The sequence below is a fragment of the Lepisma saccharinum genome, chromosome 1 (assembly GCF_977018435.1).
Source record: "Lepisma saccharinum chromosome 1, izLepSacc3.1, whole genome shotgun sequence".
NCBI lineage: Eukaryota > Metazoa > Arthropoda > Insecta > Zygentoma > Lepismatidae > Lepisma > Lepisma saccharinum.
The window spans coordinates 180,933,080-180,948,435 of NC_139229.1; the positions used below are offsets into that span (position 1 = coordinate 180,933,080).

The 15,356-nt window shown below is 40.8% G+C and overlaps 1 protein-coding gene across 3 annotated transcripts in view; it reads right to left on the reverse strand.

The window, feature by feature from the left end:
• Positions 1-15,356, reverse strand: part of LOC146004761 (vascular endothelial growth factor receptor 1-like) — a 161,976-nt gene that overhangs the window by 76,849 nt on the left and 69,771 nt on the right. For all 3 annotated transcript variants that reach the window (XM_083143760.1, XM_083143742.1, XM_083143751.1), the window contains exon 2: positions 10,654-10,781. In XM_083143760.1, the coding sequence (XP_082999886.1) occupies positions 10,654-10,781 (128 nt within the window). The remainder of the gene's footprint in view (positions 1-10,653; positions 10,782-15,356) is intronic.

The following is a 15,356-nucleotide window of genomic DNA, read 5'->3' on the forward strand; positions in this document are numbered from 1 at the left end:
AATGCTCACTTTATCACTAACATTCTAGCTTCACAAAGGAATTGTTCTAAAAGAAAAATCACACTGTTTTTTAAAAATTACTTCGTAAATGGGCTATCACGCTCCCGTCAAAAATTTCATGTAGGCTATCTTCGTGTACTATTGCTCCAATTGTACAAATACAAACGTTGTGTGTTGACAAGTTTGAGTCACATGACAACTCATTTGTAACTTTCACATTTGTTGAGGTGGCATATTCCTGCCAAATTCCTTGGACAAAGAAAAGGGAAGAGGGGATGTGGTCTTCGATCCTGACCACTTGTTTGACAATTCCAGGAATAGAGCAGCACTTGAGGCCACATCTGTATTCTCCATATGGAGCTTCCAGTTTTCTGATAGAAAAGTGTTGCAGTTGAATGGCAAAGTGGGAAAGTAACTAAATTGCCAATAATTTGTTGTTTCCCCACAAATATAATCCCCCCCCCCAGGGATAAAGTTTATCAAGCAGAGAGGGTGATGAAAGTATCCTGAGGGGAATTCCCCCATCCCCCTTATGAATACCACACTGGTGCTAACGCAATTTTACTAACATCAGATGTTAACACAAAAAATCAACATTATTTACAATACAAGATTTTTTTCTGACTCTCAGTGCAAAGGAATCTTGGTGACAACATTTTAAATGGAATATATATATATCTATGAAATTTAGAACATGTAGATTTGACTCTGAGATATATCTTGTTCTGTTAAGCACAGCAGGCTACAATCAATGTCAATGATCGATTCGTGCAAAATTTTGAAATTTAGCCTCCTGTTTCTCAGTAACTATGAGCTCTACAGCAGTGGCGGCTCGTGGGGTCTGCAAGCCCTGCTGGAAATTTCTACTGTTTTCAGTAGACAAATTCTACTGTTTTCAAATGTCTTCTACTGTCTACTGTGTACTGAAATCCTATTGTAGATCAACAGTAGGACTACTGTGCTGTGCAGTAAGGCTACTGTACTGAAATAAGAATGTAAATAATAATGCACAATACTTGCTACCATACATTATAAAATAATTTATTGACTCCAAGAATAGACAAATTCATTCTTCACACTATATTTTCAGTGATTTTGAAGTGAATTAAAAAAACAGTACATGAACTGAATTTCTACTGTTTTTCTAATGAATACTACTGAAGTCAGATATATCTTAATGAATAAGTTACTATAATTCTTTCTTAAGTAAAGCAGCTAGTAGCCTGAATACATGGTCATATCAGTTAATTTTTTTTTCAGCATGGAATTTCCCTGGTTATTATCTGTGTGATGCAATTGCAGAAAGCATCCATTTTTTGATCAACGTAGTCAACAGTGTTTGCTTGTTTTGATTTTTCAAGCATTGAGGGTCAGGTCTTCATTTATACTATTTTTTTTTTCTGTTTTCATGTGAATATTGGAATAACAAAATGTCAACTTATGTATACGAGAGTATGTTTTTCAATTTTCTACAAGTGAGTTAACCACAATGCAGCTACACACTTAAAAACGTGTTCACTTTATTTGATTTCTTTGTTGTGTGAACACATTCCTAAGTAGCAAGTTCCACATGCTTTACCATACATTTATTTTAGTTGTTTATACGACTTTTCCATTGTATTTTCAGTTATATAGATAAGAAAATTTTCATTACTGACAAGAGTACTGTTTTCAGCCAGCAATATACTGAACACAATAAAGTATGTTAGTAGTACAATTATATTACTGCAAACGTTAAGAGTCCAGTTCAACTACAACCTTGGTGACAATGAAGTTCGACCAGAAAGGAATACGTGATTAAATGCACAGAGGCATAGGCGGTGGAATGGGTGACCCGCAGAAGTGACGCATATGTGTAAGAGGAGGCGTGTGAGCAGGCAAGAATCGTGATCCCAGCATGTTGCACCCAAGGTCACGTAAAGAACGAAAACGGGGAACTATACGCGTGACATTGAACTTCGACCAGGCACCAGACCCATACGGTAAATTCCAGATAGTGGCGCATTCGACGGAAGCATGACGTCACGGACACGATAAGGGAGTCCGCCGTATATAAGCGCGTGCTGTGCACCGAGGAACCGCAGTGCATCATCACCATGGCCAGGGGCAAACGTTTTGACAACACCGTGAGGAGAAGAGTGGTGGAGTTGCAACGGGATGGACTCAGTGAACGGGAAATAGGGCGCCAACTGAACTTATCCAAGTCAACCGTCCACTGCATCATCGAACACCACCAAAATACGAGTACTACAGAGCCAGGTAAGGCCCCCGGTCGATAACGCCTGCTGAGCGTGCGTGACCTACGGATATTTAAGCGCTATATCCAGACCAACAATCATGTTTCTGTGGCCGAATTACGACTGTGGACTCAAGAACGCTTTCACATTGAAGTGTCAACCAGAACCATTCGCCGTTACCTACAGCGATGCGGTTACCGAGTGTACAAGGCGAAACGTAAACCCTTCCTTTCCATGTTGAACAAAGGCAATTGACTACGGTGGGCACGAATGTACCGGGGATGGACATTTCGGCAGTGGAACAGGGTTTTGTGGACGGACGAATCCATTTTCAATGTTGTGTACGGGAAAATACGGAAAACAGTCATTTGTCGGAAGGAGGAACAGAATGAAGCAAAATGTTATGCACGTCGGGTACAGAAACCTGCGTCAGTGATGGTATGGGGATGCATGACGGCATCTGGGGTTGGCCCACTACACGTCCGTGAGGGCATTGTGAATGCACACGCCTATACACGCATACTGGAGCGGCATCTTCCCACAGTGCGAAGGCACCTGTTCCACAGGCGGCGTCTCATCTTTCAACACGACAATGCCAGGCCTCATACAGCGCGGCTGACAAGAGAATGGTTGACTCGCCATCACGTGCGAACTCTGCCATGGCCACCACCGAGTCCCGACCTCTCGCCCATTGAGAATGTGTGGCGTGTTCTTAAGCGACGTGGCAACAGAGGGGACCCACGACAATGGCTGCTCTAATCGCCTGCCTGCAGGAGGAATGGCACCGCATCGATGTGGAACACCTTGAACGACTCGTCCGCAGCATGCCCCGACGCATTGCCACAGTTATTCGCCGACGGGGCGGCGTCACACCATGGTAAACAGGATCCCCTCTAACAGTGGTCGAACTTCAATGTCACGTGTAGATGGACGAAAATGTTTTATTTTGTGTGGACACCATACATTGCTGCGTTGCAGCGGAAATTTATGTTTTCCTTTGTTCCATGTAGTCTGCTGAATAAAATATGTTCAGCATATGCATGTGTTCTCCTTCTTTCACAACGTACTCCTATATTTGTGACTGGTCGAACTTCATTGTCACTAAGGTTGTACTTAAGATAGTTGGACTACCAAAAACAGTAGAAAATATTAGCAGTACAGTTCATCTACTGAAAACAGTAGAAACAGTTTGGCTACTAAAAACAGTAGAAAACATTAGCAGAACAGTTCAGCTGCTGAAAACAGTAGCCTACTAAAAACAGTAGAAGACAGTTACAGTAGCCTAGCATTACAGTTGATCTACTGAAAACAGTAGATGTTTTAAAACACCCATTGATCTGCTGAAAACAGTAGACAGAATTTTCAGTATGGAGGGGTAGGGCACATTCAAAATATAGGTTATATCTGTTACTCGCCTGCCCCCCACACTTTACCTCCGCACTCGAGGTTCGGTGCACTTCGTACTCGGCTCTGATTTGTCTAGGGGTATCTTTCTTTGTACGACAATGCACGTGGGTTGCTACAAGTCAACATAATTATATAATTAACTACAAGAGACAACGGATAACCTTTGCGAAACCTTATTGCTATAGGGGGATAAATTACCTCATCCAGCATTTGTGAAATTATAAACGGAAATTTTGGTTATTTTCTATAAGTTTAATTAACGTAAAATTTGAAGAATATACATGTCGTATCCGAACGTTCATTTCTCTAATTATCGGGCCAAAACTCTAATTTTGATGTTGGAAATCTCTATTGTTTGTACCTGGATGCTTTACATTTCATGAATTACATCGGGAGTACGCTTGTCACAAGGTAGACTCGCGTTACTCCAAGAAACGTCTTAACAGGCGCGAGGCCGCCCGACGTGTACATTTCTCAACCTCTACGGTGACAAGGCACTAGGCTGCCCGGCGCACCGTAATTACTTTCAAAATAACATCCAGTACAAACTACCCTTTTACCTGTAAACTGGACACCAAGGCACTAGCTTGCCCGGCAATCCAATCTCTTACAGCATCCGTTTTGGGAGACCTGTCCTCCGGTCCTAGCTGACCGAAGCAAAAACAGCCTCTCCCTTCCAAGTCTCAGTTAAAACAGCCGACCTCCCCTACTCTCATCTGGGAGTTTATATATGTTTGGTTGGCGTCTGTTGCCAACCGCCCTTCTTTCAAAATTTTTAAGCTCGCCTTTCTTTTGAACGTTCGAAACACGAAGAAAGAACAGATAGCTACATGGTATTTATACATGGAATAATACGAACCTAAAAATGCATAATACATTGATTTACACTAATCACACATATATATGTTTATATACTTGATTACCCAATTAATTAACATATTAATAAATATTTCAATAAGGAAAAAAAACACTGTTGTCCTGACACGGGGGCAGGGTAACAGATTCCCCCTCCCCAGTGTTACAATTCAATCTGAAATTTAAATTTCAGTCTGTGTGAATTGTCTTAAAGTCACTGAGAAAAGTTAAGCACTGTATCTGAAAAGAAGAAAAAAAAGTTCACTGAAAAAGTTATTTTCACTACACATCACAACCGTCTCTCTGAAAATAAGAGTCTCGATTTCACTGCACTAAATATCCAATTTCCACACGGTTTCTTCCTCCAGAATTCTGGAACGTCCTGGACATCTTGGTCATCATGACTGCTCCCAGGTGCAGACAGATTCAGCTCCTCCACCTTCCAAAGAACATGCCCGGCTCCCGCTCTAGGGTCGACTCAGCCTCCTCCTCGGTCCATTCGAAGATCCACCGGTTCCTTAGTCCCCTAGTCCTTGCGTCTGGGACATCCGCGGTACTCGGTTCGACTCCTGCCGAATTTCAGCTTCAAATGCTTTCAAAAAGTTCTATCGTTCGATCACACGACCCGACTTTAAAATGGCTTTCCCATTTTTCATCTATAAGGAAACTTTCCCTTCCTTCTTCGGGCATCGAACTGCCATCCTTCAGCATTCTCTTAGCGATGAAAATCTCATTTCCTAGTGTGCAGAATATTCATCTACTTTTATCGGTAAAAGGTTTACATAACATAAAATCCAACAGTCCGTAATTTAAATCTTATATTCACATGAAATAAATTTACCAGGACTCAAATGTGTAGCGACAATAAATCAGGAACTTAATTACAACTGTACAAACCAGAAGTCGGTCACTCGGCTTCCTTTCCATCATTTTTCACAGCCCTTCTACCCCCTCCCCTTGAGATGGATTCTCAGGGTAGAACTTAGGGACGAGTGCTTTCCCTCACACTTCTCAAATTTCTTCTCGGAATGAACTTCAGCTGGTCAACGTTAGCCAGAACTCTCTTCCCCTCACCCTCCTTTTCCAAAACAACATTATTTGGAGTAGTGAATTTTTGAATTCTGTAGATCCCTTTGAATTTCGGGAAAAAGCACGCAGTTTGCTTGTTAAAAGCAGACGAAATTCTATGCTCTTGAAGCAGTACTCGATCTCCGACACGAAGATTAACCCTTCTTCTGCCCTTATTGTAGGCCTTTGACGCTTTTTGCCTCGTCTTTTCCTCTTTTTCTCTTGCAAATTCGAAAGCCGCGCCCATTCTTTCCTTTAACTGCATGACGTAATCCATCTGTCTCTCCGCCGTGACGTCTTCCCCGGTCCCATCTTCCCTCTGAAGCTCCATTTTCCGAGTGTCATGCGGCGTGTACAAATCACGTCCAAAGAACAAGAATGACGGTTTCAACCCAGTCATCGAATTCGTTGCATTATTGATGGCAAAACTTATCGCGTCCAAATTTTCAGCCCACGACGAGTGTTCCTTGCAGAACTTTCCAAGTGCTTGCTTTATTATCTTAATAGCTGCTTCTGATTTGTTTCCCTTCGGTCTATATGGCGTAATATAGACAGGCTTGCAATTCACAGAACGCAACGTTTGTGAATACAGTTTGCTTCGAAATACACTCTGGTTGTCACTGACAACGTATTTCGGGAACCCTGACTGAAAACAGTACTTCAAGAATGCTTGCGAGATCGTCCTCGCCGTTGTAGTTCTAAGCGGTGTCAAACTAATGTGCCTTGAGAACTCGTCTTGAATGACTAAGCAGTACTTGTATCTCCCCTTCGTACTTGTAGGCAGTGGTCCAAAAATGTCCAGAAACACTTTGTATCCAGGCGCAGTAGATTTTCTCGAGTTCATAAATCCCATCTTTCTGCTGTTGTCAGGATTATACTGAAGACAAGTGATACAACTTTTGCAATAGTTACTGACATCTTTGACTACTCCGTCCCAAGTATAATTCTCTAGGACCTTAAACAATGTCTTTCCATGTCCTAAGTGCGCAGATAATAAATCATCATGCGAAGATTTAAGTACTTCACTCTTCAACTTCTCTGGTACCCACAGCTTCAATCTGGAGCTAAACGGTGGATCAAGTCCAGTGTTTTCGTCAACGAAACGGTAAAGCAGACCATCATCGTCGAGACAGGAATGTCGCAGATAAAAGTCAAATTTTCTCTTCTCTCGAGAATCCTTTATTTCAACTTCTTCTCCATTTAAACATCCAATTAATATCGACAAATAAGGATCACTCCATTGTTCTCCTTTCCACATATCTTTATCGTTAAGATCTACGGGCGGCGAAGTTTCTTTCTGTCCGTCCGTCTGTCTTCCATTTACAGTGTTGCCAGCTGCATCTGTAAACATCACTTCCGTTTTCCTTTTCTGCTTCCGGTCGAATTTCTTCTTTTGCTCAGAAAGTGGCCTAGGTTTCGCTCGGTACGGTTTCTCGTTATTCACATCCAAACGAACCTCGTAATCCTTTGCTAATCCCGGTTTATCTTGAAAAACATCAATATGCCGTCTCAGTATGGCAATCAATTTCGGCTTGTTTTCCTCTGAGATATCGGTACCCTCCATCAGCATGGCAATCCTTCTCTCTTCGTCAACCCCCTCCTCTTTGATGTCGCTGCTACGTGTCTCCGCTCCGCAAGCAGAAACGTTCTCTCGGACTCCTTCGACTCCATCCGTGGTCGAACCCAGTCGCCTAGAACCAATAGCATCAACGCTGTCACGTGTCGGCGGCGAATCAAAAGGCACGATTTTCGAAAGATCAGGCTCAATTGCCCACCCGTTACGATGAATCATGGGTATAAGTCCCAGCTTAGCCATTAATGTCCTTCCCATTAACATTTCATGATTAGCATTAGATAACACAAATATCTGATCCCGAGCCTTGTGTCCGTGAAACTTAATATTCACGTAAGCGCTCCCCAAAGATTCAACATTTCCTTCCGCAAGTATTACTTTAGTTTTACAACCCTTCAACTTCACTCCATTTGCCTTCATTTTCTCGAAAACCTCCAAAGACACAAAGTTATTGGACGACGCCGTATCAATACATACGTGTACTTCCACGTTAGCCACGTTGCATAAAACAATAGGTTCCCTTATCTCTTTTACATTTACATTGTGAGGTGAAAAATTTTCCTTTTGTGTAAAATTTGCAGTTTCCACGCCACGAACTTGACAAATTCGTGGCGACTCTACGCGTTTTTTGTTACTTCTTTCCCACGTTCATTTATCTTCATTTGATTTGATTTGTGATTTGAAGCTCTGCAACCTTTTTGTCCACAAGTGTAGCATAATTTATTTCTCTGGCAATCTTCCTTCGAAAAGCGGTTCTGTTTGTTTTCATCCCTCACCGCAAGCCGCGAGGGTGGAGGGCGTGAAACCACATGTGCAGCCCTCAAGCGCTCGACATTCGGGCGGTCAAAACCAATGCTCACAGGGTCCAAGAAAATATCAGATTTCTTTCCCCCCCTCTCCTCTTCGCATTCCTGATGAACGGACTTTGTCAGCACCAAGCTACGAATTTCGTCTTCAGAAACGAAAGACTTGAATTTCTGCCTTTCCAAAAACTCCGCTTGCAATTCCAGCGCGTATTCACTCATTTCTCTCATAGAAGTGAAAGCTTTGTTGTACAAATAATCCCTAAATACCGGATTGCAGTGCGACTTCACAAAGTCAGTTCTCTCCTGTGCAGAAGCCGAATTCTTTATCCTACTAAAATGCCTGTCAACTTTGCGAACGTATTCCGCCAATCCCTCGTTAGCAAGTTGAAACCTTTGCGACAAAAATAACTCTGCTTCTCTCTGATAATCCAATCCGTGAAAAGTCTGCAAGAATTTATGCCTGAATTGTGAAAAATCACCGAACGGTTCCGTGAACAAAAACCACTCCCTGGCTTCATTTCTCAACGAAAGAGGAATAAACTGCTTCAGAAGATCATCTTCAGCAATTTTCAGCGTTCTCGCGTAATCTTGAATCCTATCCAGATACGAAAAAGCATCTTCCTTCCCTACATTTCCCTCAAATGTCGGAAGCGGCAAACGAATTTCCTCCATTGTCACTTTCGGAACGCACCTCTGTTCCTCAACAACAGAAAGCTCTGACGCGGTCGGGCTGGACCTGCTCGAGTTACCAAGCGACATTCTTGTAACTTCCCCTTTTGTGTTTCGCAAGATCATCGGTTCGATCCTCGTCCGTTTCTCTCCTTACTTTCAATTCAAAAATCTAGTTCAATATCCTACGACTGGCCTTCAAAAAAATTAAGTTCAATCGCGGACAGATGAATTTTTCAGTATGGAGGGGTAGGGCACATTCAAAATATAGGTTATATCTTAGAACTAATGGAAGTCATACCAGCAGCATGTAATATATATCAAATTAAAAATATGTAATACCTTAGAAAAGTTTACATTGTTATTTAATTTCTTGTATATCACGAAAAAAAGGGGGGAATTAGCTATATTTTTGTTGTGTGTTCTGCTCTGTTTTATCATTGAACACTTTATTTAGACAAAGCTCTGGTGGCTCTGGTCTTGGTGGGCCCAATTCTTTGGTCAACAATCGGTCTTGGTGATTTAAATTTGACTTTGTAGTATCTCACCTGATTCATTTCGCTTTATTTTCACGTGCACGGTAACACGTCAGTAAATAACTCATAACACCAGTTTATGAAAACATTTCAAAGCACATCGAACCACAACAAGACTTCCCCACCTCCTTCTTCCAAAGTTCCATTTGTTCGGTAAGGTACGGTAAATGGACACAGCCACCATCTAGCAGGAAACCTAAAAACAATCCCCCAAGTGTGGGTCCTGGGTCTCAGCGATATTGTGACCATTCGCAATGAAAACACCCATAAACCCCCGGACCCCCCCCCCCTTTAAGCTCAGAATGTAAAGATGATGTTAAAGCAATGAGGCAGAAAGTCCGCAGCCAGAATGTGACCCGTGCTTTGTTGCCAAGTTTCGTCCAACCCACTGTAGCCGTCTTTGTTCCGATAAAGAGTGCGTGCGGCAAAGCAAATAAAATAATAGAAGCGTTGTAAACAAGCGTAAATTGTTATAATTGTAGTTCTTTTTAGATACATAGAGGATGAAGGGTGACCTAAGGGTAGAACCGTGACTGGTCTACAGAAGAAAAATTTTGCATGTGTTCATATCTTGTTAGTATTCACAAATACACCAAGTTTCGTTAAAATCTGAATCGGTGGGTGTCATGCCCTGGGTGATTTTTTGAAGTGGAATCTGTCCTTTTCAATCAGTCTGGATAGAAATTTAAAAAATATTTTTTTGGAACACTAAGTTCAAAGATTGTTAATGTACAGTTTATAAATACTGAAGTCTTTATCAACAACTAGGTGGGCATGCCGTGCTGAAGCATTGAAACAGAACTACCCTGCTATTCTTTTGATTTTGGAGGAAATCACTCCATATAGTCATCAGAGAGAGCTAGAGGAAATGGACTGAAACAAGTAAGATCTGTTCATCTTTTGACTCACAATATTACATCCACTCCCTCCTACAAATGATCGTGAAGGTTAGCAAATTGTTCCAAAGTATAGATGTGTGTAATGTTTGGGCAGTATTTTGTCAAATCACTTCGCAATCCCATGAGAAACTCCTTCAACGAAGCTCTAACTCCTGTGTTTAGGCTGCTGACGAATCATCCAGTCACAGTGGTGGTGGTCAATTTTGTCCCCTCACTAAGCTAAACCTTATCTGCCAAGGGAAAGTAAACTATCCTTGCAACCCCCCCCCTCTATTTTGGAACCAAATTTCCGCCACTGATTCAACTCACAGTATTGGTTCGACACAAAGGAAGATGAAATGAGAGTTTATATATATATATATTGCTTCCTTTCTGGAAAGGAAATCCACTGGACCAAAGGTAAGTTATTTTTCCACGCTAAAGGAGTGATTCTAGTGCCTGGTCAAAGGAGAGAGAAATAAGACATTTAATGTTCTACATCAGTTTTCAGTGACATATTTAGTAGGAAAATACTGTTGTAATTCAACAGCATCATTGATTTTCAAGGTAGGCACACACGGAAACATGCGCGCGCTCCCCAACTAATAAGACAATCCAACTTACCTCGTCGTCATCATATGTTGGGTAGACCCATTCTATTGGCCTCTGACCCTCACATCTTAGAGTAAAATTACCATTGCTAGGAATCACAATTTGATCATCTGTAGGAATTAGTTCAGGTGGTTCGTATCCTGTAAAAATGCAAAGGAAGCATTGATAATATGAAGATTTAAAATGCACTGAAACAAAAATTAAATGATCAGTTTAAAATTATATGCTAGGCCCAATGTAAAAAAACGTGCATGTAGTGATGTAGTGCTGTCAACAAGAACAAATATGGTAGTGGTAGAGAAAATAGAGTTTCGGAGATGCCGGATCACACACACACACACAAATATTTATTAAAAAAAGCACAAGTGTCTCACTGGTGAGCAACCGAGAGTGGGCGACTCGCGATCTCGTCACCAAAATGTCCGGGTTTCTGTCTGCCTGAGCATGGGAGCTTTTTCTTGTTGAGTGTCCCTTCATAAATTTCATCTAATTATCGCTCATTCTTATCGTCGTGATAAGCCAAAAGAAACAGAGAAGCGATATAAATCAGAAATTCACAAATACAAAAAATACTACATTTTTACAGAAAATGTCTTTAATATTGTCAACGTCAGTTGCAACACACGTACGCGCGCGCGCGCGTGTGCGTGTGTGTGTGTGTGTGGGGGGGGGTTATATAAATTTGGGAAGACATTACGTTCGTTCTTCTCAAGTAGGTAGGAAAGTATCTTTCTCGCGAATTACTTCTCCAACGAGTATTACGAATCGGTCAGGATTAGCCTAGCCACTTCTCTCTGAAGTTAGGAATGTCAATACAATGAGAAAGCTCTCGCTTCGTGCCGGCCGAAAATTGACTCGGCTGGTTGTCTTATGGCTACCACCTCCTTCCCCGTTTCCTGCGGAGTCTTTTTCATGTCTCTGCGCATGGGCCACACTCAAGCTGGAGTCTCGACCTTGCCGATTATTATAGAGGCGTAATGCATATGACTGACGCGAGAGGCGGCAACTTAAGATAAATTTGGAGGGGGGAGGGGGGAAGTTTGGCATAAACAATATTTTATAAATTGATTATCTACCCATTTAGGTAAATTTTGGGGGGGCAAATCATTTAAGAAAACAACTTTTGACATTCTTTGCGAGACATTTCCACCCTCTAGCAAGATCTTCATCAGGCAAGCTAGCTCTCTTTCTCTCTCTCTTTCTCTCTCTCTCTCTCTCTCGCTCTCTTTCTCTCTTTCTCTCTCTCTCTCTCTCTCGCTCTCTTTCTTTAGAAAAATATTTTAGTGTGAATCTTTGAGAACGAGTTTTTAGTGTGAATCTTTGTCTCAAGAAGACCCTGTTAGAGTGTGGAAACATCATGTTTATAGTGTGTTATTTTACCATAAATTCTACCTTGGTCAGCATTTTGAGTGTTTTATTAAACTTTTAATTGTCCAAGCATTAGTATCGGTGGGAATCGGTAAAAATATCGGTATCAGCCCTATGGAGAAAACACGTAGAATGCAAGAGAAAAATTAATGAAAATAGTCGTGGGAAATTTGCCGAGCAATACTTGTACATCCCACTGTACAAGGCCTGCGATAAACTGCGGCTTTAACAAAAGAGCCAAGTAAATTAAGTGAACTAAACAAGTCGAAGTCTGCTGCTATCTTTACTAAATATCAAGCAACTCTGCGTAGGCGGCAGCAAAGGTTAATGCTTTATTCCAGGAAAAGTTTGTTAGCTTTTGATTGTCGATAAGTTTTATCGCAAACCAGATCGTTGGGACTCCGTTAATGTCCTACATCTTGCTTCTTGATACGTGTGGAGTTTGTGTGTTGTCGCCACTGGCGCATCCAGAGTGGGGCTGATGGGGTTACAGCTCTTCCGAAATTTTGATAAAATTAAAATTTTCCAGTTAAGAACTGTGGATAACCAGAGAGGTAAATGCGAACTTCCCTTGAAATGACCTATGATCAGGCACGTAGCCAGGGGTTGGGCTAATGAGGCTGAAGTCCCCCGAAATCATACAAATATATAATTTAAATAGTGTATAGTGGTAAGTAATTTTACTTCCTTAGCAGGATTAAATATAAGATCGAAAAAAGTTTAGTGTGTAATAGAGAGAGGAACCAGGTCATATTTTTATATTTTACCATTTAATCCAAAGAATATATGGATCCACAGCTCTCAAAATGTGTAATTTTCTTTGTGAGAGGTCACACAATATAAACTTTGAGTAAAATTTGGCCCAAACTTTTAAAGCCTTTTTTTAACGGAATGTATAAATGTTAATAACAAAATAAAATTATTATGAATTTCGGTACACCCGGTGGAGGCACACAGTGGTTCGGATTCCACTTTAAATTGTAGGTCCAGTCCCGATTAGCCTTTCTGTGCATAAAGTGGACTTAAAACACCAAATCAATCAATCAATCAATTTCAGTACATTAACTGTACAAAATGTAAGAAAAATAACGAACAGCACTTGAGTTGGGTATTTACTCATATGGTTGATCGAATAGCAAAGTCTCTCCATTTATATAATAATAATAACAATAAATTTTGATTGAAATTAGTTTATTTTTAATAACTTATAATAGTTATTTTTCAAAATGACAATTATAACCGTGGTAATAATTATTATTTCTACTAATCAAGTTTTATCAGTGGCCTGGCCCCCTCTACAAAAATTTGTAGCGACGGCTGTGCTCATAAGGGATTACCCCCCTCCCCACCCGAAAAAAAATCCTGGCTATGGGCCTGCCCATGATTGCTATTTTTGGAAGTGGAAAGTTCTGTATATACGAAACATCTTATTGTATATGCCGCCTGCATAGAAGGAAGTTATACTATCCACATCTACAATACCAAACCACGACCCGTAAAAATCCTGCGAACATCAGTGGGCCTCGCCAGTCGCCATCAAAGATTACGGGCCCCAGTCGAGGCCTGGGTGTTAGTTTGTGTATAAGATATCCCTTTATTAGTTTTATCATCATTTATTCCCAAAGCGTTATTCCATATTCATTCGATAATCATTATTGTTTTTCCCATCTTTTTTTAAAATAATAATAATAATAATAATAATGCGAGCAGTAAATTTATCTCATTTAAGGAATAAAAATCAGTAAATGCCTATCTCAAACGACGGTTTCCTACTCTGCTTGGAAATTGTGCAAAAATAAGCACTTGACCAGCTTGTTTCCAAGAGAATGCACTACACTATCAGTCATAGTTCCGAACATTACAAGACGGACAACGCTACCGCCTTTGTGCTGGCTTTAAAACTTTAAACTTTACAACAGTCAGCAAACTTGATTATTGTTTGTAGGCGTCCCTCTTCCGCGTGATATGAAGCTAAAAAGAGATAAGCGGCCAACGTTCTTCCGGAAATGTTGCCAGATCATATGCACCAAAATAACACTGAACGCGATAAAAGTACAACACAATTTTCTGAGAGATAATAAGTATCCGTGAAATTCATCATCTTATACGCTGATTGGTATCTTGCTATCATTAAAAGTTTAGTTCCTAAATTAATTTGCCTCCCTCTTTGGCAGAGTTCTTATCACAGCGCGGTACCATGCCAGGCATCCAGGGTTCGAATCCCGCCCTGGACATTGGTGATCTTTGTAAGTGTCCCTTCATCAATTTCATCATATCATCACTCAGCCTCGAGATTAGTCAAAGTGGCAGAAAAGCGACGCTAAGTAACAAAAATATTAAAATCACATCTTAATTAATATGTTTAAAGAATAAACTAAATTGTATTTCAAAATATATGAATTCGTTATTATTTTTCCCTTGGTGTTGTGTTTTTACCGTTTTTCATGCCTATCCAGACATGGATAAAAGGTCACCATAAAAATGCCGAACCTAAGCTATGACCTTCAATGTAACCCCATGACAGCTAAGAATTAAGACAACTACTTCCATCAGGGCGCGGTTCGATTTTAATCTCTGGCGAGGTTTTACCTAGGATTAACAGGAACTTACTCACACTAGCATTGAAAAATTGAGTTTTCTACTTGCTGCATCACATAATGTGACACAAGTCGAGAACATGTGGAATGTGAATCCTCTAAGGACGTGACACTAAGCACAGATATGGACTTCATCATTACTAAAACGAACTTGTATATTTTGCTGCTGAACACTGCACCACACCACAACAGTTCAAAACTGACGGTGAATGTTGACCCGATCGTTCAGGATAACATGAAACACGCCACACTTTGCGCAGATGTCTTACATTTAGACAGAGTAAACAAATTTCTTCTCTTCTTCCTCGGAAGTAAAATGACGTAATCGTGAGAAGACAAATAAGTGCCCACGACAAGCCTGAGAATTCTTGCGATCAGCCAATCTTGGGAAAGTGGGGTGGAGTGGCGTCGCGATGGATATTGAGGGAGTTGAAAAACTACGTAACCTCTATTCCTTTATCCCTGGAACGGAAAAATAATGTGGAGTATAGCTTTCTGTGTTCTTTGAAGTAGGAAGTAGCAAGAATGCAAGGATCTATAAGGGCTCATAATTGTGGACTACAGCTTGATAAAAGTTCCTCTACAGTGTTATCTCCTTATAAAACCGCATATAATTTTCCTGGTTGCTGTTTTGGTCAGAACAACTTAGTTTTCTTTTCACAGAGAGCACAGACGCTTGCATAGATACGAAATGTTGCCAGCCAAATTAGCAATTTATTCCGTGTGGTTTCTTATTGAGAACGAAAGATT